Genomic DNA, 25486 nt, shown 5'->3' with positions numbered 1-25486 from the left:
TTCAGTGTAATCAGTATACAGCTTCAGGTAAAGCTTAAATCAGACAAGCTCCCCCAGCTGCACTGGCAATGCTTTCTGCTGAGGGATTGTTTTATAATAACGAAGAATGTGTGTATTACACTAAAGTCACCATTACAAGAAGAAGCCCAGTCAGGTATTTGTTAAAAATAGAGTAACTGGAGGTACTTATGTATACTGTATACTTGAGTAGTAATATTAAACTGGCATGCTCCTTATGCATAAATACATTACAGTCCAGATAACAATACATAAGGAACAAGAGGCGAGAAGAGGCTGAGGTTAACGCGTCAAGTGTTCAGAGAAAGAGGTTAAGAGATTTTCACATGAAAAAGTAAAGACAGAATACAGCTTGGCTTGAAGGTACTTAAGCTACTCAATAGATAACGGTGTCCTTAAAAGAAATAATAATCAATGCCTATTTTAATACATTGCCAGGAAAAGATAGTGTCTGATTCTGAAATCCTTGCTCTGACATAGTTTCTACTATTACAAAACAAGTGGTTGTTAACCACCAGGAAAACTCCCACAGGAAAGAATTACATGCATCAAACCCTGCCACAGCTGCTGATCAGGCGGAGTTGTTAATGCACGGAATACCAGAGCCTAAGGGTGCAACAGCAGCCTCACAACAGCGACCGAGTATGAAACAATGCTTTGGGGGAGGCAGCAGGCTGAGTCTTACCCCCTAGAAGATGCCCTCGCATCAGAAATAGGGCACAGGTACAGCTAGTCTGGTAGCCGTCTTATAAAAATAATTCATGAGGTAAATAAGGTCAGGACAGAAAAGCTTAAAAATGAATAGTTTTACAACTTAAAGTAGACAGGAAATACATGAAATTACACAAAAATAAAAGTATTTTAGATTGTAGTTAGAATATGCAATCATTGGATACAGCAGGCATAACCAGAAAATGCCCTGCTACTAATACACAGCAGTACTTACAGTGCATAATGACTGTACCATAAAATGTTACAAAATATTTTAGTAAGTTCCACCACAAAATACAACATATTCATTCCCTCAGAATACAGTTCAAGGGTAGCAGACTGTATTCCAGGTATCTTCTGTGGGTTTTTTTTATGAATATAATTTATATATTTTGAATTTCAAGTCACTCTTCATTTCTCCCCAGAGGGAGGAAGGGGAGAAAATACAATAAGGTCACTGAGTGCTTCGGCTGCTGCAGACTTCTGGGCTTTGATCTTGACTGGAGTGAAGGGAAGCTCAGCATCCAGCATTGGCTGTGGGAGAAATCAGTGTAAAGTAAGTGTTCGAGGAACAGTTAGTTACCTGCTGTGCAAAACAGCACTGCAATGACACACAAACGCCAGTAGCAAATTCCCCTTTCTCTAGTGACATCTGTATAAACACCAGACCAACCGTAATTAGTCAGGCAACCGCTTATCTATGGTTAGGTACCTGCCTACTTCAGAGGCCACTTAAACCTCGTGGGACAAAAACTAGCAGAAAACACTTTTGACAAGGTGTCCTGGTTTTGGCTGGGCTAGAGTTAATTCTCTTTCTAGTAGCTGGTACAGTGTTATGTTTTGGGTTCAGTATGAGAAGAATGTTGATAACACACTGATGTTTTCAGTTGCTGCTAAGCAGTGTTCACACTAAGTCAAGGATTTTTCAGCTTCTCATGCCCAGCCAGCAAGAAGGCTGGAGGGGCACAAGGAGTTGAGAGGGGACACAGCCAGGACAGCTGACCCCAACTGGCCAAAGGAGTATTCCATACTGTGTGAGGTCATGCCCAGTATATAAACTGGGGGGAGTTGGCCAGGGGTGGGTGGATCGCTGCTTGGGAACTAGCTGGGCATCGGTCGGCGAGTGGTGAGCAATTGCATTGTGCATCACTTGTTTTGTATATTCCAAATCTTTTATAATAATTATTATCATTATTAGTGTCTTCCTTTCCATTCTATTAAACTGTTCTTATCTCAACCCATGAGTTTTACCTTCTTCCTTCCAATTCTCTCCCCCATCCCGCTGGCTGGCGGGTGAGTGAGCGAGCGGCTGCGTGGTGCTTAGCTGCTGGCTGGGGTTAAACCACGACACAAGGGGACAGGAGAAGGATGCAGTTCTCTTGCCCCTCACTCAGTACTGTGGACACATTGCAGCTTTAGAATAAGCAAAGTACCAATCTGTCAGGCAGAGCTGAAACTTGCAGCGATTCAGCAGATGTACTAAGTATATTAAAATGTACTTGCTTATATATGATACTGCTTCAAAGCAACAGCCACAGTCCAAAAATCAGGTACCGCTGTAAGTACTGTGACTTTCCTAAGAGAAATTTTGCAAGCTTACTTCCAAACATAAAATAAGAAGGGTATGTGGTCCACTTCAAGCAGTAATCCAATTTTTAAAGAGGGCTTGTCACATGAGACCAAGGAAACTGTACAGCCAATTTCTTCTAACAATTTGAAAGTTTTTGCACATCTGGTTTTTTTCCTGCTGAATCTTACTTCCAGCTCTAAAAGATAAAGCTACAAGAAAAAAGGGATGGGACAGACCTGGAAAACTCCAAGAAGAAACTGGAAGGAAAAGGCCAGGCCATTCATTATGCTAGTAAATATTTACAAGGAAATCCACAAGAAATATAATTTAAAGGATCAATGTGATAAGAATCAGACATTCTTCTGTGACAAATGTCTCGATTCATCCTACACTCATCATGTGCAATAAGGAATAACAGCCTGAGTCCAAGCAGAGAGACGGAATCGTGGCTTATATTTAGAGTAAGTTATATGAATTGGCTTGACAACATCTTAGAGTTTAATTTACTTGGTGCTGTAACTGATTCCGTAGGAAAGGCTAACAGTACTGTAACATACAGATTGTCTTAATCAAATAAACCTGAAGGTCAACTTACCATATCGAAAGGATTTCTGCCCATGAAAGTCCAATCACTACATGAAACATCTGAAAAATAAGAATATTTAAATTTTTTTTAACATTAGTGTGATGCTGCCAAGGCTGAAACAGTATTGTTTTCTGCATTTACTGAAAAAAAACAAAAAAAACCCCCAAACCCCAAACCAAACCATAAACAGCCTGTATTGACATCTGCTTCAAGCCTCTTCCATTAGCTTTCTCCTTCACATATCACATGGAAACTATACAAAAATCTGAGTGGCACTGTTTGCTCACGTGCAATGCACGTATAAGTCATACTAGCTAAAGGAGGTTTTGCTAACAGCATGCATAGATTAACCAAGCTACAGTGATGGTGATTTCAAAGAGTAACATTTAGACTATCATAAAACTTTAGAATAAGCCTAAGGCCCCAGCAATGCCACACAAACTATACTAAGCAGCTTTAAGATATACACCTGTTTGATGTGGTTTTGGTTCTCCAGACTGAGCAAAGTTAGTCTCTCTGCAGGTCTCCTTCTCCGGACTGCACATGACAATATCTTGTCCTTGTTGTTCTGCAGCAGATAGTTCCATCTCTTCTGTGTCATCCATTACTTTTAGTTCACCGCTAGAATTTTCCAGCATCTGAAAGAGTAATTTTAACTGTTCCTCACCCTCTAAGAGGCTAAGATGTCTGCAGTAGCTATATTTGCTTCCCAGATTGCTGAAAGGAAAGCATCAGTGAAATCAGGCAGACAAAAGGCAGCACCCATGACACTAGGAAGCTTTCTTATTTTCTGTTTTGTCTGCAATAAAAGGAAGTTTGTCAGCTTTTGATGCTGAAAGCACAAAGGTGAAAACGTAGCTAGGACATTCACGGGAGGCGCATTTACAGAAGCCAGCATGTCCCTGTTATGTCAAACCAACTCCATACATTTAACTTGCAGTTTTTAAGGACAATTCAGGAGGGACTAGGTTTTAACTCCTGACACTGTACAAAGCACAGGCAGGACAAGGCTCACAGCTGAACACTGTGATCCATTTCACATGAACTATTTCCCAAACACCTTTGTAAGCTTGATAATCTCTTAGAGAGCATAAAGGAAGTTCTTCCACATGAAAGAAGATTTTGACCTTCAACTGCCAAAAACATTCTGAGGGTGTTCTCTCATGAGACTTTACCTCAAGAAAAACTTATCAGCAATACTGAAAGTTAAAGATTTCTACAGTTTTCCCCCAAAAGCGACATCACCAACAAGCAATTTCTCATTTGACAGGGAAAGGATGAAGTAAAAGGCCTAAGAACAAATTAGTAACCAAGTCTTGAGTTGCCTTTTTTTTTTTTTTTTGAGTATATATTATATATACGGGAGGGTAGCAACTGCTGTAGTCATGAACAGATCCAAGCAGTAACGAATAACAGTATCATCTAAACTATGGAGGCCATATTCCTGTTTTTTTAAGGCTACTCAAACATAAGCAAGTCACCAAGTTTTCAGACATTTCAGGGCATGGATTTCTGAACTCTGATACTTGTATTAGTAACACTGCTCTTGCTATACCTTTAAACAGCGTTAACAGTCCAATGCTCTGCTATGGCAGCATGAGGACCCAGAGAGCTAAATACTACTGTTGCCTGTAGTCATGGTCCCCAAATGCAAAAGCATTTAAAAAAATTCACACCAGAAAACAGGTAGTGGACTTTAAGGAACATTGCTTGCCCAAGCAACAAGTGTCATCATACAGCAGCCAACAAAAGATAGCTCCCAAGGAGCTAGACAAGGTCCCCAAACTGCAGCACTTCCTATCTATGTCCACATTGAGAAGGAAAAAGCACGAGCCTGAGGAATACAGAAGATATCTTGATGAGGATTTGATCAGAAATCCAAGCGTCTGGGGCTATTAAAAAAACCTCTTTTTTTTTTTCTTCCTAAAAATAATAAAATATTTAAACCACTTACCTGAACTATGCATGACTTACCTTAGTTGTCTCTGCTGTGCCAGCCACAGGACAGAGATCTTCTGCAACTATGGAAATGCTAAAAGAGAAACCAAAATGTTTTCATTCTTACCAATCATCTTCATCAATCACCTTCAGTCATCTTTTGACTTACCCAACTGATCTTACAATTTGCTCTGCAATTATGCTTGCTTGTTTGGCACTGGTCAGCTATATCAAATTTTCTGGGCAAAAAATAAACTTCTACCCCAGCAGCGAAATTACATTCGGACAAAGCTCTTAATATTTGTTTGAGGGAAGGAAAAGACAAGGAATTTGCAACCTTTATCACTGCCAAATTGAAAGGTAACATCCAAAGGGTATTAATTCTGTTAAAACTAAAATTATTTGTACAGTTAATTAAAAGCTGCCTTAACATGTCTACCTTTGTTCAACACCACCACCAGGGAGTTTTTCCAGTGGGGAAGTTTCTCCAGTGGGAAATTCATGCATTTTCAAATTTTGTGCTGGGTGGAAGCCTTTGAACACTGGTGGTGTTTGTTTTGTAGTTATATCCTCAGGGTTACCAAGAACAGAAGGAACGCTCTGAAGCAAAGCTCTACTAGGTGATCTTGGAGTTGCCAGTTCTTCAGAAGTCCGATGGGAAGATCTGCAAGGTGTCTTTGAAAGCAAGCCTGAAAAAGTGTTTAATGTTTCATTACTACAGCAGTTTGAGAAGATGAAATTAACTGTTTCTTTTGATTCTAGCTTCGAACACTATTGTTTTCTGCTTGCTGAATTGTCTTATACAAATATTATATTGAAATCTTATATACACTGCAAGGAGAAATTGAAAAAAGGTGACAAGAGTAGGTCAATAAGTTACAAAACTACCTTAACACCAGCTAAGCAACTTAGTAATGACTTTCCCTTCACAAAGAGCCTAAAATAACGAGACTTGCTGTTCTTATTAAAAAGTCCATCTGGTGAAAGCTGTCATCAATTTCCATCTTTCACATTAGATAATTTTAATAGAATTAAAGAGACACAGATTCAGAATTGATTCTTATAACAGATTCTCTGCTAGAGCTTGCTTAAACCCAGTGTTGCTCCAAGCTTTTCACAATGTCCTAACAAGAGGCATATGAAAAAATTGCTAGTCTTGTGATGAGGAAAAAGATGTACACAAAAAATAAACTGTGAAATTCCAAGCAACTTATGAACTAGAAATGGGAGAGAAGCAGAATGACTCCTGAAGAATCAAGGATTACTGAAAATACTGGCTTCACATGTTATCAGTAAGATAGATACTGAAAATAAAGTTATATTTTGAGCATCTGCTCAAAAAACCCTATTAAACAGGTTTTATAACAGACTGGAATATGCTACAATCTTGTTGAACATGAATACAGATTATGGCTATAATTTATTTGCAGCTTTGAAGACAGCACTGCAAGAGATTTAGTTAAAAAAAAATCCAATTCTTGTCTTACAAATAGAGGACTGCATTGACTTTGATGAACAGGTCAGCTAAGTCTGGGAACACTCACATTAAAACTTCATTGTTAAATACATGCTGAAAAAATATGAACCAGCCGCTTTTACCTCTCTGCCTAAGCAGAGATTTCATGTTGCCATAATCACTCAAATCAGTACATTCATGTAGAACAGTTTACTCTGGATCCCTGATGTAATTAACCACTAGCTGAAATATTAACCGTGTCCAGTACTGGAGATGTATCCATTACAAACAGCATAATTCCTCTTCCCAATGAGATTGGTTAAACTCTCTTCAGCACTTTCAGGTCACAGAAATCATAATTAAGCTTCACCCACCTGGAAAGGTTTTCACAGGGCTTTCAATTCTGAAAAATCCTGCTTCAAAAACTACTTTTTCTACTTCTGGTAGTTTCTCCTGATGCATATGATCAACAGCTCCATCATGCTTCATTTTATCCCTCATAGCTGCTTTTACAGCAGCAAGCCGGTTTTGGGCAGCAGTTCTTGCAGCTGCTCCCAGCTTTGGTTTAGACACTCTATTTGGAATAGTCTTCTTCTGAAATGGTAAGAAAGTCTAGGTCACGTCTGGAAGCTTTGGACAGAAGCAACTGCACACAAACATTTACGTAGCTGCTGGCCACACATAGAGACGGCAATAAGCAAGAGACATGCTGGAGACAAGGTCTCCACTCATCTCCAGAATGTCTTCGACTGCCATTCAGCTATTAAGGTTAGTTTGCGATGACCATATTAAGGATTTTTCATATTGAGTCTGCAGTTCAGAAATACTCAGTACAACTGTTTTTTAACAACTCCAGTTAACATTTTTGATCACAGTGGGATACAGGGACTCCTAGTGGCAAGGAGATAAAGTGACCACAGGGCAGACACCAGGCAAGCCAGTGAAGTCTCTCCTGGCATTCAATTTTTCAAAGGAAGTTGTGTGTCTTGTACAATCTGTAGGGTTCTGACATTTATGGGCAGCTCATGCAGACTACATTCCCTCCAGTCTCCTGTGCCTGGAGTTTCTTATCAACCTTCATATCATTTTTATTAGTTGAGCAGTCTCAAGGAACTGGATGGAGTTCAGGCAATGTGAATATGACTTGATGTTCAGTCATTAGAAGCAATTATGTATTCCAAACTGAAGAGCAGACAAAATAGCTTACATTAAAGCTTACTTTGCAGTAAGCAATAGCTTATTTTGGATAACGTCAGATCCATTTGTGCTTGGAGAACTAGCAGTTTAATGCTACCCATGGTGCTCTCTTAATGGGACACCATTATAATTTAGCACTCACTGCTCAAAACTGGCAGTCACTGCCAAATTGCTGTGTGGTTTCCTTTTCAGTTAAGTCCATGCCAACGCCAGTGGCCCAGATAAAGCGTTCTACATCTGAAGGGTAAATTTCTATTCTAAATTTAATAGATTTGTCTTAATAGCAAAGAGTCCAATGACTCCTAAAGAGTCATTGTTAATTCTTAGTTCTAATCTTCCCAGCCAAAAGAGGCAACTAGCATTACGAACACCAACTGATACAAGTGCACCTGGGAGATGCAAGGGAGAAGGGTGCATCTTGAGATGAATTTCACTGAATTTTTAAACGTTAACATCTAAAGAAGCCAGATGAGTAGGGCTTTAGAAGGAACTGCCATTTAAGAAGAGTATTCATTACTGCAATAGCAGCTTACTAGTTATTTTAGATAACACAGTTGCATCTTCATGCCTTAGGAGTCATGCTTTAGGGGCTACTCATACCTTGACAATTACTTTGCTTGGGACATCAAGTGGTTGCCACTCATTGTCTTGAAGGTTCTTCAGATTATCAAATTTTTTATTCACATCTTCGATCTATTGGAAAGCCCAGAAAAGTCCAGGTTTAATTTACAAGATTATCAGATTCACAATAGAACAGTGTTTCATAAAATCAGATAATAAATTTAGGCACAGTTATGCATTTAAGTACTTTTGCTTTAAATGGAGAAGCAAATTAAACCACCAACCGATTATAATAAAGTATTAAATGTTCTCATACAGTTGACGTGAAGGTTACATTAACATACACAAACTTCAGATTAGATGACAAGACTGGTCTCATTTCTGTAGTTTAAAGGTTAGTGGGGGCAGTATAGAATTGTTCAATAAGATCTAACATCCAAAATGAAGGAGCTGGTTTACAACCTGTTCTACTGAACTTAAGCACTTTGACAATGGTCGCATTTAAGGAATGCAAAAGAACACATTGCATAATTGTCTTTATCCAAACAAGCAAGAGCCTTCCATTATGTAGGAAACACGCCATGCAAGCTTGTTAGCTCTTTTAAACTGCTGGCCTGAACATCTTCCTGATGCAATCTGTGTTCGTGACAAACTAGCTCTGCAGCATTACCTCCTCCCTGACTGATACTCGATGCAATCACCTTGTTCTCCTTAGGCTTTGTAATGGAGACACTTGCCTCATTTGCTAGAAAGGCCATACAAGGCTTGTTTATGTCAGCAGACCAGTCACTGAAGTGACAAGTCCTTGACATCCTCCCTGAAACTCAGAACACACAAACAAAAAAAGAATGTAAAAAGGGACAGAGCTAGCAATTCTGTTACTCCAAGTTTATCTATGGGAAAAGGTGAGGAGGCTCAGGAGAATGCTCCCAGATACATAGTAAGCATAGGTAAAATGCTGTTTTTCAAGTTACTGGTTCTAGCAAAGTTCCCCTCAAATATCTCTGAAGCAGCAGATCAAACCCTTACGCTTTCTGGATGGATTTCAAGACCTATGATTTGGACCTTAACAATAAAGCCATTTTTGCATTTAATTTAACTAGTTACAAGTTCCTTTGTTGAATCCTGATATACAAATACTGTTGAGAGCCCTTTTGATAATTTAGAATATTATATTTCATTCTGAAACTAAGGGAAGCAACAACAGAGAAAGAGAGATGAATGTTTTCTACCACCTAAGCTCACTCCTAAATAAGGTTATTGTAGTTTCTGCACTATTCTCATACTGAAGCATAGACCCTACTTTTCAGGTGAGCTCCAGGAATTTTCCAAAAGCTCCCAGCTTTTGGTCCAGGTAGACATTGTGACTGTATCCTCACTCCAAACCAGAATAAGACTTGGCTACATACCTTCATTCCAGAGAAAAACAAGATACACGGGCCACAAGAAGACACAACAAATGAACTGGTCCATGAATTAAAAATCATAGTATACCAATTGGTACTATTCACTATCAGAAAGTGTTAAAAACAAGGACCTGCATTTTTTACATTAAAAAAATATCAGAATCTGAATATTCAAAAACCAAAAATATAGTTTCAATCCATTGTTTGTAAATAACCCCATCAACTTTACTCTAGTAGGTTAACATGCAAGTACTTACCTGAAAATTAACCATATCCCAAAATCCATCTAAGTCTGTACACGTTGTTTCTTTTTCACCTCGTTTAAATTCACAATTATCCACCAGTCCTTCAAACTGTTTAAACCTTTCTGCTATTAGCAGTCTTGTCTGACCAATTGTGGTGCGAATAAGATCTTTAGCTGATAGCAACAAGAAAACAATAAAGAAAGTACAGCTTGGAATAATCCATCATTTCACAACTGTTTTAAGTAAGTATTTGAAGAGTCTGGAATTTGTTTATTGTTTGAACTATGTTCATCTATTGCAGACCTGCAATACGGTTCAAATGGAGCATACCTATCCATTGAACTGCTCTAAACTTGCTTCTTTCAAAAAAAGTGTTACTATCTCTAAGTCTTTAAGATTAGCATTGATGACCCATCTTCATTTTCCCAGATAAGAACACTTATTCTACATTAAAACCTAATTTTATTTTAAAAAAATCAGCTTGGTTAAAGTTCATACATTTAAATACACTTAAAACTGACAAGAGAAAAACTATTTCAACATGCACTTTGTTCACTTTAGTGTCAACCACTGTCACATCAAGTACTACACTTAAGTTTTAGTATTGGGAGATAAAGCATGCCTTTTTGTTTTGAGGCAGATACAACTCTAAACTTTATCTAAGACAACTTTTACTAAATGCTGTAGACAGTGCTATTTTGCAAACATATTCGGATACATGTACTTCCCTCTGTCCCCTTCGGTTACCATAACAACCCTTCTAGTGCCTATTACAGTTCAGTCTTACCATCCTCTGGAATATCCAACTCAAGTTTTCCATCCCACTGGAGGCACTGAGACATCAGTCTCTCTGTCTCAGACCGAAGAATGTTTCTAAAAATAAAGGGACAGTGAAAAAATAAGGTTTTGGAGAATTGTCTAACTGCTGTCACTACTTGTGACTGTTAATGGTTACTATCCTTTTGCCTCCAGAGAAGCTACACTGTCTTTGAGCAGAAGCCATTAGATCGTTTTAGTTTGCTGACTGGCTGAGATGCAATTTCCTTTCTGCTGCTTTTCAAGCTGGTGCTCTTTAGGACAAGGTCTCCAGAATTTTATATTCTTTACTAGCACTAACAATACAAAAGGGAGTGTGTGCCTACTCAGGTCACTGCTGACAGATACCAACCACCATAAGCTAATCTTTACAAGATGTCTCGTTACTCATGCAAGGGACCTCTGAACGGACAACAGGGAAGTGAAACAAATGAACACAAACCTGAAATAGGGCACATCATGCCCTTGCTCTCTTATATCATCTGACTTCATTTCAAGTGCTGTTATATCTGTAGAGACAGGAATTGTTTCATTTGACCTTTGAATGGAAGTTTTCTCATCTGATTCACTTGCTAGAAAAATAGGAAAGGCATGTGTTCAGAATCTGGTGAAAACTAAAAACATTAGAACAATAAACTAAATGTGAACTTCCTACCTTTTTCTTCTTTCAAACTTGTAGCTGTTTGCTGTTCTTGAATGCCTTTAGCAGCAGGTGAAACTTGACTTTTTAAATCAGGCTCTTGTGCCTTAGTTTCACTGGATTTTTCAACTATATGACTGGAAACAAACAAAAAGTACATTTAGAGTTAAGACACATTGAGGAACTGACATTAAAATATGGCCAAATACACAGAAATGCACAATTTAGAAGGCAATCCTACACAAAACCCTAGAGAACTCAAGCAAATACTATTAAAATGAATAAATCTGTGCAGAAAGATATACGGCACAGTCCTCCGATATATGGAGCTGCTGTACTTCTAAAGCATAGACAGAATTATGGATTATATCGCTTTCTTTGCTGTTGTATTAAGTCCACATTTAAGCAATGATAGCAACCACAATGATCAGGTGTTTCAACATCACAACACTTTGTTACACAGGCAATCTCTCTATAGAAAGGTGATGTTGTCTCTATCATCAGAGAAGTTCACTTGCATTTTAGGCCATTAGAAGAAAGAATCTTACACTGGAGATTTGGAAAAATCCCAGAAGGCATTAGGTGTCAAAAATGCATTTGCCCTAGAAGGAGTCATGGGTGTAACTTTGTAGGTTGCTAATCCATTTAATGGCTGAAACACAAAGTTTTGAGGTGCAAAAGAGCGTGTCCTGGGTCTCCCTGGAGCAGAATTGGTTTTGTTTTCTGCTGTGGTTTCTTCCTGTTGAAGTTCTACTGACACTGAACGTTTAGAATCAGCTGCAGAACCTTTAATTGCTGGATCCAGTTGAGCATTTTTATCCACTTCATGTTTAGACGGAATTACCTATAACAGCACAAACAGACAAAGCGAATGCTACATTATCAAATCAATGAAGTGTTTACTATAGGCATGGGCTGAATCATAACATGGCTGTCTGAAAGCCATGGGAAGGGATCAGTTTCAGGTAAGTTGCTTTTTACAGTAGCATACGTGTACAGAAGTCATGATTTACCAATAGGCCCAAGTGGTTTTGACACCTGCAAATCATTCTAGCAACAGGGGTAGCGCTTCCCTATGAGGAATGCAACAATCCACTGAAGGGGCTAAAGCAGAACACCTCACCTACCAAAACAGTAATTAAAATCAGCAAATGCTTGCTCCCATTGCTAGAAAAAAAAAAGAAAAAGCTTTATTTAAGGTGATAAGCTCCTCAAGAGTAGAATTACTGGCTCCAAATCCAACTAGGCCTGTTGAATAATCACAATTTATACACATACTCTATTTCAAAGACTGAAGAATGTGCTAAAATAAGCTGGTAGCTGAGGAATGCAGCCCAAGACAAGTGCAGTTAGGACCACAGAATGTCATTTAAAGAGGAGAAAAAGTTAATCAATAAGTTGAATCCACATTCCTATGAGATGAGTGACCAGATAGTCATACAGAATGCATTTCTGAAATACCTATATTGAGATATTATTAGCTCAAACCAGCCAAAAGAGCTTAGATTGTTTTTCAAGAAAATATGCATCTTCAATCCACCAAAAGTCTTGTTATACTTTAGATAGCCCTGCTTGGAATGTAAGCCTTGAATTCAACTTTTAACACACTTCTTGTAACGAGATGACTGAGGTTACAGCAAGAGTTTACCAACTGGCAGCACAAAGCAACTCCTGCCTATGAAGAGGTACTTATCTAAGTGAAGATATAAGTGCCTCTTACCTCCTGTCAGTGTTTGTGCGTGATTGAACCAGTTTCAAGGCAATACTAGAGCACAGCTGCAGTTATGGAAACAGGAGTGGAGGTGGGAGGCATGAGGGAGACACGAGGTGAGAGGGAATAGCAGAGTGCAAAGAAGGAGAAAAATCTCGCACGGGGCTGTCAGCGCATGAATGCATATGCAAATTGTTTGAGGACCTGGGCTGGAGGGCTATGATGAATTCATATACTGCTGTCTCTCTGTAGAGGCAGAAAAGTTTTGTTATAGCAGTGACACTAAGGACCGCAATGACTGCCTTTAATTATGATAAATCATGTCTATCTTGCAGAGATTAACATTTCCAGCTTTATTTTTTGGTGGTTCAAAACCTAAAAATGCATTTATTTCTTAGCTTCTAGAGTCTCATATTATTACCTGAGCAGGAAAAGGATACATTGAGAGTATGTTTCAAAAAGTAATAAACTACACAAAATTTCCAAATGCTAAATAAAACCAGCAAAGCAGGCCTTTTTTTTTTTTTTATTAGTTAAAACATCAGACAGGAGATATATCATGCAAGAACTTATTTTCTAATTTAAATCATTGTCCAGATCTTGATTAGTGATCAACATCCATATAAGCACTAAATTTGATCTTAATTTTATAAATATGACAACATAAATACAGCTTCTTCTCAAACTCTAGCTTATTATCGAACTTATTACTTCTATACTTGAGCACAAGTATATTTGAGCTACAATTACATCGTTATTGGCTCTTAAATCAGTTTTACTGGGTTTCCATTTCAAATATTAAATGTCCTACCTCCGTGATGTCAGGTTTGACTGCTTTCTTCTGCTTTCCTATGTTTGCTGTCTTTCTCTGTGACTGGCTACCTAGAATGAGAGAAATTCCCAAAGGTCAAAAAGGCATCTGATTAAGATAACCTTTCACCAAAAGACTGCCATAAAAGTCCAGTGGCTAAAGACAGGGAGTGTTTTGTTTCTTGAGTGGGAGGTGGCTAGAGGGCAGACATCTAACTGCAAAAGTTCATTCAAAAGAAAACCTGGCCTAGGATTTAACAGCCTATTAAGAGATGTATCACCTAGAAAGGAAAACAGATCCATTAAGTTATTAGTCTTTCGATGTTGTCATATACTACAAATAAAAGTCACCTTATTTCTATATGGCATAAGATTTCTGTTGGTGAATTGAAACTGATACTATCAGTGCTTTCAGCCGAGGGGTTAACTCATGTCATAATACAAAGGACACCGCAAAACATTTTAGAGAATATCCCAAGAACAAGAATATATGCTAAAAATTTCCCCTTCAGTAACCATATGTTCCCCTATTCTAGTAAAAAGACAAAACATGGACAAAGAAATTCCTGACCTGAAGAACACAGGCTCTCATCTCTTCCAGAGTTATCTGCTCCTGATCACAGACTTACTAATCATATGTCCTTTAAACAGTGATACACCAAACTGGCAAATTTTTACCAGTTCTGGTTTGGTTCTTTCCGTTTGTAATTACCATATGATATTGATCCTCCACACTGATGGATTTTATGGGAAACTGTCCAATGTTGGTTTCAACATCTTGATTTAAATATTGCAATAGAGTTCCATATGAAAGTCTAAGTGATACAGTATTTGGTCCTTTTCTTACATGACAATTTGGCATGATTTACATACAGTCTGTCTATTCAAAGGAGATAGTTAAACAGCAGAATGTAGTATGCTAAGACAGTTCAGAACAAGCTGACACGTATCTCTACAGCACAGAGTGCCTGAGACATGAGGAAGATCCTAAAGACAACAGAGCTGTCTTAGCGTATCATTTGACAATGAGTCTAACAGCAGCATATAAATGTACTTATGTTGTTTCCAGGGCTCACTCATACAGTACTAGATGGTATCTCTTTACAGCACACTATTCCAAATACTTACATAACCAGGCTTGAGCTACACAAGCAGGACTAGATTTGCTGCCTCACTTACCAGTAGTAGCAGCAGTAGTGGTTGTTTTCAGCACCTGCCTAGCTGCAGAGGCAGCTGCTCTGGTGATTCTCACATTTGAGGCTGTCTGGACTGTGGTCTGCAACACTGTAAGAAACATTAATTCCAGAGATTTCAAGCTTAATAAGGAGCTGCACTCAAGTAATATAAATGAAAGTTTATGTTTTGTAGAAATCAGAAAAGTGCACTAGCAATTATCATTGCGTTAGTTTGCCAGAATCAACAGGGTTGGAGTGGTTTTTCAGTTCACTGCAAGCAGCGCTAAACATGGAGAGCACAGCTCAGCCTTGGCATCAAGGCAATGCTCTGAAGGAACTTGACTGAAAATGTTTTTGTTGTACAGTAGTACCTCCAGGACCATCAAGGTACCAGTGTGCTAGATGCCATGTACAAAGCTTAAGGAACCCTCCTCAATGTTCCCTGCAATCAGAGTCAACATCATCCCCATTTTACAGATTAAGCCTTCTAGAGTAATAACTTGCCATGGTTATTTGCGCAGCTAGAAGCTTAAGCAAACCATCTGTGTAACAAAGTGATGCCCTGGTCATTATATGAAAGTATTCTGTCTAAATTTAATGTATTCTTAAGACTAATTGCCCCTGAAATATTTTATAAAATATGACAAATTCATGCACTGTACTACCCATCTTAATAATTTTCATCTTTGTATTTTACCACTGTTTCTAATATCCTTCAAAAATGACAGCATTCTCCTGCACAGAAAAAAAGGAGCTATTTCTTATCCTCCCTTTCCACATCTGTCTGAAATCTAGTAGCCCCACTTGGTTACTATTAATGCAATTTGTGTTTTTAATGTCAAGCTGCAGTTCTGTGGAAGCTAGAATGACAAGTTGGGAAAAAAATTACTAGATAAATAACTATAACATTTGATTTATTCAAACATTCCCTACCCTAACATTTTTATACTAGTGTTTAAATACATGTAATGCTTATTCTTGATTCAGCACAAAAGGAATAATCAAGTCTAGTGGATGACAATTTTTCAAAAATTACATGTTTTAATTGTTATATCAAACACTGATAATAGATCTTTTCAGTATTCACTGAAGGCAATACGGAAATTTATTTCAATAAAGGTCTGCTGCTTTCTGATTTAATTAAATTAGTGATGCGATAGTCATTTCACTCTGAATTACTGAATAGCTTCCATTAACGTCAATATTCCACATGACTTAGCCTTATCTACTTCAGGCATGGACATCACTCTGCTATCAAGAAAAAATTCTAATCAAAAGTATTCTACTTCCTTAAAGGTGGCATGGGATGTTTTTTGTTGTTTTCTTAACAAATTTATGTAATTGTCACATAGAAAGTGACAGGTACAGAACAGGCTGCTGTAAAATATGAAAACATAAGATTGTACTTGTCTTTTATTGAAAAAGACAATTGCACATTTACTCAGTTGCACTAGTGTGCATCAGAAGTTTGGGCTCCTGCCTCCAACGTTATATGCTGTCCCAGTTTCATCTGGGATAAAGTTAATTTTCTTTCTAGTAGCTGGTACAGTGTTATGTTTTGGGTTCAGCTTGAGAAGAATGTTGATAACACACTGATGTTTTCAGTTGTTGCTAAGTAGCGTTCCTACTACGTCAAGGATTTTTCAGCTTCTCATGCCCAGCCAGCAAGAAGGCTGGAGGGGCACAAGGAGTTGGGAGGGGACACAGGCAGGACAGCTGACCCAAACTGGCCAAAGGGGTATTCCATACTGTGTGACATCACGGCCAGTATATAAACTGGGGGGAGCTGGCCAGAAGGGGCAGACCACTGCTTGGGAACTCACTGGGCATCAGTCAGCGAGTAGTGAGCAATTGCATTGTGCATCACTTGTTTTGCATATTCCAATCCTTTTATTATTTTTGTCATTTTATTATTGTTATCATCATTATTAGTTTCTTCCTTTCTGTTCTATTTAACTGTTCTTATCTCAACCCACAAGTTTTAACTTTCCCCCCCCCACCCCGATTCTCTCCCCCATCCCACTGGCTGGCGGGGGAAGTGAGTGAGCAGCTGTGTGGTGCTTATTTGCTGGCTGGGTTTAAACAATGACATACGCTCATGTGCTTTACCAGTACACTATCCTTTTCCAAACCTTTTTCAATGCTGAGTTACACAAGCAGTTTAATTTAGAGACCACAGACAACAAATTATCTGCTGTATATACAGAAGAAAGACTTCGCTGAAAATATTTACAGCTCATTCAATCAGCTATTTTTCAGGCTACCCACAATACCAAGGAAAATTAATATTTTACTTATGTCAGTTATCCTTCATCTTTCCAGGTAAAGTTGCTTGCTATTCTGTAACAGCAGCAGCTACTACATGTGATATTCTTAGAGACAAACAGAAAGCTCTGCACAACTGCAGATGCTACAGCAGCTAACAGTCATGCAATTCTGCCTACTAACCTTTTTCTTTTCCCTCTCCTAGGGTGAATAATCAGTAATCAGGACAGCACGTATCCTGCATTCCATTTCCCCCAGCCCACAGAGGCAACAAGTACATGCGATACCTAGAGCCACACGCTTGATAATCCGCCAGCTGCTTGTCATAGTTGGTAGGAACAGCTGTCCTAAAAACTTCTCCTTGTTTCCTACCAAAAATGTGCCACCAATCTCTCCCAAAGATGCTCCTGGCCTCCCTCCCATAATGTCACAACTACTAACTCAGGAAAAAAAAACCTAGACAAAACAGCAGCATCCTTTCAGATTCAGATGTAGGGATCATAGTACTTTCATACCTTTCTCTTTTTCAGCTGCTTTGTCTGTACTTATCTGTTTACGTCCTGATTGTGCAGGGCACGCACTATGCCCGCTGGCACAGACCTACAAGAGAAGATAATTTTTTGTGAAGTATCAGATTTCCAGAAATTAAGCAACCTAATGTTTTTTCTCATCTTTCTATCATAGGCTCCAGTAAAACAAATGGTCAAATAATTTGGCACAAAGGGCTTTAAAAAGTAAAGAGAAATTAAGGATAACTAAAATAGCTCGGTTTAGACATGGGTTAACATGCATTATTGAACTAGTCAAGAATTTGCCAGAAAAGAATGAAGAAAAATATTTAAGAAATAGTTTCAATTTACTATGAAGATAGGTGCCAGTTAGTGCCACATCTTATACACATTACGTGTTTTAAAAACCAGTTTTCAGAAAAAAACCCAAACCCCAATATTAACTCAGTTGTCCCTTTGCAAAGTTATGACTGGAAATTCTTCAAATGCATTCAAGTTTTATAAGACAAGATTGCTAGATTCAAAATATATCTTTTTTTTTTTCTTTTTTTTTTTTTTAATACAGATTACTGCTGGTGAAATTCCTCAACAAAACCTACTTTTTTGTACAAGTAACAGCAGAAGGGACTGCCAAGATTCACAGTAATAATATGCCAACACTGAAGTGATTTTTGAGTGAAGAATGAACTGACTCTTTATAATCTGTATTCATGACAGTCTTTCTCCATTCAAGGGAGATGCACTGGTTCTCCAAGACAAAACCAAAGTATGTAACTTCAGTCTCACTACTACCTCTACAGATATTTGCAGTCCTTGCTGACTACAATATTTTGTGTTGAAAAACTGATTCAGAAGATCTGTGCACTTTTCTCTGTTTGTACTGACCTAATCAAACTCTCTGTAGTTCAGTTCAGCACAATGCTGCCTACCAGCTCGCTGAAAGCTTTTCTGATCTAATTTGTCTTTCTCACCAGGAAAACCTCCTTAGAGACAGCACTCAACTTGTAAGCATACAACCCTGAGTTATGGTCTGAAGGACAATTGCATTCCTTTCTCTAAATTTATTCACTGAAGTTTATATAAAAAAACAAACCATAGAGTGCTTAGATGCAGTTGGTATCACAGTTTTTTCTTCCTGGTTCTTGGCCTTTGATCGAGTAATCCTCCCGGAGAAAGCAGGAGCTGCCTGGAAACATCCCCAAGGAAACAAGAGTTAACATACTCCTTTCCCGCCCCCTGTCACTGTTAAAGTGGACAAGAAGTCTAAGTGTGAAAAGCAAACATGTCCATGCAAAATGGGTCAAGTGTGTAATTTGAAAAACTTTCAGAGTCAAGTGGACTTAATAGGAACAAGTTACCAGTTCTAAAATAACTTAGCTGTTTCACTTGTGGATGAATCATTCCAGTTTTTGAACTGAGAACATAGGCATGAATACAAAAATCAACATATCACTAGTATTATTTCCAGCTTTGTTTTAAAAAACATAAGCCAAATTACTCCCTTATTGTTCCTTATTATAAAATAAGTATTTATAAAGTATTCACAAAATAAACTGTTTATTTGGCATAACATACACATAATTTTGTTACAAATAGAAATTTTAATATAGTATACGACATATACTTCATTTAGATATTTAATAGTACTCTTACTACCTTCTCTCTTGGCTTCACTATCACTTGATCTTCAGGTACAAATGAAAGAAATCCAGGTGCAGGTGGTCTATATAACCCAACTTTAAACACACCCTTTTTTGCTTTCTCTCTCTGCTCTTTCAGTTTTCGAAGTTCCTTTTCTTCTTTATAGCGCTGGAGCATTTCCTTACGTTCATTAATCTTCTTGGTGGCTGCATTTGTAGATTGTTCTGAAGCAAAGATGGAAGATGGACATGTTACAAAATCTTGAAGACGTTTTTGAGCCAACAATAAGCAAATCGGAATATTTCAAAAAACTTTTCCAAGCTAGAAGAGGAACAAACTAAGTCAAAGAGCAGAAGACCGTCTGGATTCTGTGCCTGCAAGTTTCAATTAAAGTCTTAAAATGCAAATACTTGTGATCTATTAGCTTGCTAAAAACTTAAGTTCTCTTAATTGTTTTAACCCTTCCCACTAAAAGAGTATTCAATGTAATTGAATATTACATTGAATTTCAGGCTACAAATACACCTCCCCAAATCTGCACCTGAGGAATACTGTAAACTCATATCCATTTTACAGTGTACAGGCTGTTCCTGCAAGGTTACTAGTATTAAAGTTAACACTTTAACTACTTGTTTAGTTTATTTGTATCAGTTTCTCTATTCAGAGACTTGTAATGTCATTGAAAGCTGAAGCTTAGGTCAGCTTTAGATACCAAAGTCTGCCTCAGGCTGAGAATAAATGAGGCAGATGTTATAAGAAAGAATAAAACCTTGAGATGATGCCAAACTTGAAATACATGTCTATCTGAAAAATTAATATCTACTTAACAGATAAGTTAAAATTTATTGAAGATAATCAGGATACAAATTTCTTAAATTTCATATTGACATGATTACACAGGGACTGCACTCTTTCCTCCAATAAACTTCTGCTATCAAAATACTGAAGGTGAAAATATTTCTAAAGAAATCTGTTAACATTTTTAAAGATTAACTTAATTCCTTAGACCATAAGCATCCAGGAGAGCCAGGGAGGCAGAATTCAGTATATATGCAGGCCCTATTTTCTCGGCGGAAAGATAAGTCATCAAAACCTAGCAAATTTAAAAATAAAATTCTACTACACATTTACCCATTTATAATTATATGTACCCATTTATAATACACAATTACCCATTTCTAAGCATACTTTAAGCACAGACATCTCTTAGATGAGATTTTAGATCAGGATTTTCACTTCCTGAACAACAAAGCAATCATTAAGAGACTTCCCATTGAATATTAATAGCAAAATGCATTCTTCCTTTAGCTGCTGCAGACAAATCAGAGCAAAGCTCCATTCATATGACCCGAGCAGTCAGGAGAATAAAGCTGTATTAAGACTTCATTTTCTTAATTTTCTTAACAGTTAGAAGAACTGGTAGTTGTCGGTTTTAAAATCTTAAATCTTTTCTTCAAATTAAAATGTTGACCACAACTAGGTTCCTGTGATAATGTTACTAAATCTACTTAAAGACATTTTACAATTTAAAAAAAAAAGCTTTAAAACAAGTCCTTACTTACTCTGTTTTACACTGCGGTTCTCTTGAGAGCACGTTTCACTTGTTTCATTTAGTTGAGAAATTCCCCTCTCTTTTGAGAGCTGAACATTGACATCTGCCAATCCAAACTGTCGGCCCTTTTCAAACAACTTGTGTCTGTTCTCCTTTTGAAGCATTGATTTTCTGCGTGCAACTTTTGTTCTGAGCGTTTCTGTACTCAAATCCCTCTTGTACTGACTGGCAAACCGGGAGGTAGCAGCCATCTTGATGACCCTGGACAAAAATCATAATGATTAGGGTAAAAGCTGTCATGTTTTGTTTTGCCCTTTTCATTCGAGTTTGCATGTTAGGAACAAAGCCCTAGGTTTTTCATTTCTGTATGTGTACCAGAGAAAAGGCAAAGGACAATTTCAGTAATGACTCCTCATTATTTCTCTTTATTTTATGCATTCAAGGGGCCAGTTTGTTTGTGAAGCGGTCAACAAGTCTGACAGAGAATCAGTAGGAGACACTGCATCACTGCCAGGGGTTGGCCTGCTGGTCTGTTTTCAACACAGATGTTTTTCATGTTAAGGAGACAAGCAAGTAAATGACAAGGTTGTAGGACAATACTTGGAAGCAACGTTGCCACTGAGCATTTAGATTATACCCTATCTGATGGCAAGGCATTTTTGTCATGCATCAGAGTACTTGGCACCATTTCCCAACTGAGTTTCCAGGATGCAACTGCAATACAATAGCGTTTATTTCAAGCAGGATTCCTCTCTACTTTAACCTGAGGAAGACTTAACAGAAACGTCAGTTGGTCTGTACATGCTGTGCTAACAGCAATGTAAAAAGCTCCATCCCCTGCATCCTGCTGAAGCCCATCTTGTTGAGGGTTTTCATGCTTTCTTCCTGGAGAAAGGTCAGGATCAGTTCTCACAATTGGCCTTACTCTGCCACCTCAACCAGGGCCTTTTAGAAATCTCATTTTCTATTACTTACAGAAAACAGCTTTACAGTAATGCGGGTGATAACAGCTAAACTAAATAGCCAACAGTTATTAATTTACCAGTAAATTGGTCATTTACTGAGGTTATTCATTTCAAGACAGCAAGCTTTGATCAAGCTGAAGGAATCATCAGTGAACTGGACTGAAAAGATCAGCCTTGACTATGGGTGTACAGGATTTCTTAAAGTGGATCCCCTCCCCCTCCCTCTCCATTTGCTACCAAAAGGCAAAAAATCCACAAGCAGCCTAACTGAAAAACCCAAATGTCAAAAGAAAAAGAGTACAAAAATAAACTGCATATACTTATGGAAAAAGCAAGCAAGGAGAGAATCTGAGCTATTGTAAGAAGGAACACAGACAAAACCTGTTCAGATACTGTCACTGTTGGCAGTGGCAGCTCCTTGTGCTCCACTGCATGGCAATATTCACGTACTGAATAACTTGCATAGCACCAACAGTACCTGCACAACCATCTGGAAGTGCTTGGATACTGGAGATAACGTAGGAGTCAGAAATCTAAATGGGTATATTTTGCTTTTTTCCCCGAATACGTTCAGTGCTGTAGGACAGCAAAACTATCAATGAAAGTTAAATGAGCAAAGGGGAATAAAAATCAAAACTCAGCTTAAAGCACTCAAATCAGAGACTGGATTTCTTCCACATAATCCTGAAAGGGCTAGTGCATGTCAGTGCCACCCGATTTGTGAATATCATATGTTTTATCCTGCCTTTTACATTCCAACTTTCAGAAATTGATTAAAGATGCTAGTTAATTAATAACGATTGCAAATGATCAGACTAACTCTACTGTAGTTGATAGGTTGCATTTGCCTTGCTTTACATTTAAGTGATTAAGGAAGATTAATTCATAAGCATCTCCAATAATCGTCTCTGAACGGATCTTGTTAGTAATTCCCATGGTATTACAGAAAGCCATGAAGAAAACAGTGGGAATATGTCTCTACTACCTACCTCCTAGAAGAAGCAGGCTTTTTAAGTCCAGTGGATGAAAATCATTCCTAAAAGCAGCAGCTAGCATCAAGTCTCTACACCCATCTGTTGTGGGCTTTCAGGACAAATTCCCTAAATTTACCTTAAACACGTTCTTTAACTACAACAGTCCGCCAAAGTACATGCACAATTTTAAATTCGGTGCCTTGATGGAAGGCAACATAACCTATATCCAGAGAATATATGCATTGTTATGTATCAGGCAAGCTTACAGAAAGCTGCATGTGCCTTAAACAGTGATAAATAGTTAACACATTTAAAGGATTTTTATGTTCTACCTTCTACTTTGAACAGTATTTTCCTAGTTATTGTAGTGTAAGTCCACTTAAGGCCTTCTCCCATGAAAAAGCCTCAAAAGCAAGTGATCTACATTTCAGTAAGTAATCCTGCAGAACAATTCATCTGAAACTTGAAGAATACATTACATGCAGAAATACAGAGAGCCTCCCACAAACGTATTATCAACTCACATCCCAGGCCAGCAAAAGCACTACAAGAGATTACCCGTGATCTTTTTGGGCTCATAAAAAAAAAAAAGTGTTGCATGCTCAATGTCCAAAACATATCTTTAGGACAAAAATACCTGTCTCCTTTTCTTTCCAGATTACAGCTTCTGAGTAGTATCTTGCCCAAACAGGAGTCTAGAAGATTAGTTGGAATTTAAATTGTCATAAATTAAAGACTAGTAGCAGGAAAGGGACAAAAGGCTTATACAAAAGAAAATATTTGTGACTGGCAAGCATATACTACCAAAATTAAAGTTGAAAATTCAGAGGATTGATTTTTGTTAAAAAAAAAAAAAAACTGATGGAAAAGAACCACTTTTGACCTGCAACACCACAAGAACCAAAGGAGCAATATGGACGTGAAAAACATTTTGGTGCACAGTTAGCGGTTTTAGCCTGAGCCGCGACGAAGCAGAGCAGGAAGAGCAAACATCGCTACTTTTAAAGCGGGAACCCGGCAAGTTTAGGGACCGAATAAGGTCTAGACTCGATGGTTGCGAGACGGGGCCCGGGGGTCACGATGAACTGAACGCCATCTTCCAGCCCCCTGCTTCCCACCGCGGCTCTGAAGGGTCGCCGCGGGATTTTCCACTCAGCCCCTGCTCCGTCACCGCCTCGCCGTGCTTTCAGGCCGGCTCAGAGAGGAGGCACCGCAGCCCCGGGACCCGTTACAAGGCCCGCTCCCACCGCCCCGGCGCCGCCATACCTGTGCCGACCCCCGACACTACACTCTCCACAGCGCGGCCCGCCTCAGCTCACTTTCAAATCTCACCTGACAACGCTCATTGGCCGGTCCCGGCCCGCCCGCAGGCTCTCATTGGTCCGTTCGCGGCCGTCCGTTGACGGGCTGAGCCGAAATCCCGGAGCGGGCTGTTTATTGGTCGCTAGGCTTGATCCTCATTGGTTGCGCTGAGCATCTCCCCCCCCCGCCCTTGCCGCTCATTGGCCGGCGCGGTGTGGGAGGCGAGGCTTGCCGTGAGGGGGCGAGCCCTTCCCCTGGTGTCCCGCCCGCTGCGGGGTCGTCGCTGTAAGATGGCGGAGGGGCTTACCCGGCGGCCCAGCGAGTAGCGGCATTAGCAGCTGAGGCCGCGGCCCGGCCTGCGGTGCCCTCCCGCCCCACGGGGACTCGGGGGCAGGGTGAGGAGCCCGCGGGCCTCGCAACCGCCCTCCCGGCGGCCAGGCAGGCCTATGTCCGTACCTCAGTGCTGCCTCCTGAGGAACCGAAAGCCGGGTTTACACAGGCTTGAAAAGGCCTGGGGCTGTGCCGAGCCTCTGCTGCCCCTGTATTCTCTCCTGTATTTGCATCGTACCGGCCCTCCTGGGGTGGGCCGGGTCTAATGCGATTCGCACGTGCAAGGCAATTTGTTCTGGGTTCGTTCATAAAAATCGGCAAAATCGAAATGCAGACATGCTAATGAAGAGACCAGCCACTTGGTGGCACTGCAAAAATGTGGACGGCATTTGAGAAAAGAGTGGTGTTAAGGAGGAAACCGCTGAGCAGCAGGCGTGAGGGTAAACGGCGGAGAACAACCATACCTTGCAAACGGCCTAAAAATGCAGGACCTCCATACGGCATGACAGTAAAACGTCAGTAAATTTTTATAGTAACGCGATTACAGTGAAAAAAGACAGCAGTTAAGTGGATTAAAGACCATTCGGTCTGAGCGCAGAGCTGTTCACCGCAGTAGTGATCAGTCTTGGCGTCACTGGAGAGTTGGGTTGGAGTAGTCAGAGAAGTGTCACTCCCGGTTCCCTCTATGGACTGCCAGGGGTTACAGCAAAGATTTGCAAACTTCGAACATCTGGACTTAATCCTACAATCATTGATTTACTATAGGAAAAAAAGAGATTAGTATGAAGGTTATTGACTGCTGCCAGGTTTCCCAATGGTATGAAAAAGATCCAATTAAACAACAGAACGACAGGAGTTCATATTTGTAGACTCTGCCCACAGAGTCCAATCCGATGCAGTCCTTGGTGTTTGCTGATTTTTGTTACTCCCCTTTTTCTCCCAAATAGTGGAATTTGAGGGCATTCAGCAGTTCCACCTTATGATATCAGGATATAGTCCAATGATGTCAGCCATGCTGAACCACAAGTTTTAAGGAAAAAATTAATTAGGAGTGTCTTCCTTCCAACCAAAAATCATTTTTTCTCACTGCATACCTGCATCTGAAGGA

The 25486-nt window shown here is 39.2% G+C and overlaps 1 protein-coding gene across 4 annotated transcripts; it reads right to left on the bottom strand.

Annotated features, from left to right (window-relative positions):
* DLGAP5 (DLG associated protein 5) lies at window positions 1-24047 on the bottom strand. 4 transcript variants are annotated; one of them, XM_049828573.1, is made up of 19 exons: window positions 24013-24047; window positions 20818-21068; window positions 19271-19479; window positions 18708-18800; window positions 17621-17705; window positions 14845-14949; window positions 13667-13737; window positions 11693-11988; window positions 11160-11281; window positions 10947-11076; window positions 10476-10561; window positions 9701-9861; window positions 8077-8169; window positions 6654-6873; window positions 5263-5512; window positions 4860-4917; window positions 3355-3523; window positions 2895-2944; window positions 1-1263 (listed from the first exon to the last, which is right to left on the bottom strand). In XM_049828573.1, the coding sequence occupies exons 2-19, from the start codon at window positions 21056-21058 to the stop codon at window positions 1141-1143; spliced, it is 2562 nt and encodes an 853-aa protein (XP_049684530.1). In that variant the 5' UTR covers window positions 21059-21068; window positions 24013-24047; the 3' UTR covers window positions 1-1140. The 4 variants fall into 4 exon arrangements, with proteins under 4 accessions (XP_049684530.1, XP_049684529.1, XP_049684531.1 ...); XM_049828572.1 differs by lacking the exon at window positions 24013-24047 and adding an exon at window positions 23384-23437; XM_049828574.1 differs by lacking the exon at window positions 24013-24047 and adding an exon at window positions 23384-23437 and having other exon boundaries at window positions 6654-6870.
* Window positions 24048-25486: the final 1439 nt, after the last annotated feature.

Source organism: Accipiter gentilis, chromosome 25 (assembly GCF_929443795.1).
Source record: "Accipiter gentilis chromosome 25, bAccGen1.1, whole genome shotgun sequence".
Lineage (NCBI taxonomy): Eukaryota > Metazoa > Chordata > Aves > Accipitriformes > Accipitridae > Astur > Astur gentilis.
Note: the sequence above shows the minus strand (reverse complement) of the source record. Positions and strands in the feature narration are given on the sequence as shown.

Coding starts and splice junctions, on each gene's coding strand:
- DLGAP5 (XM_049828573.1), bottom strand. CDS start 21,058: ATGGCTGCTACCTCCCGGTTTGCCAGTCAGTACAAGAGGGATTTGAGT. Junction 17,706..18,707: donor CTGCATCTAAGCACTCTATG/GTTTGTTTTTTT, acceptor CTTCTCTTGTAG/GTCTGTGCCAGCGGGCATAG. Junction 14,950..17,620: donor AGCAGCTGAAAAAGAGAAAG/GTATGAAAGTAC, acceptor TGTTTCTTACAG/TGTTGCAGACCACAGTCCAG.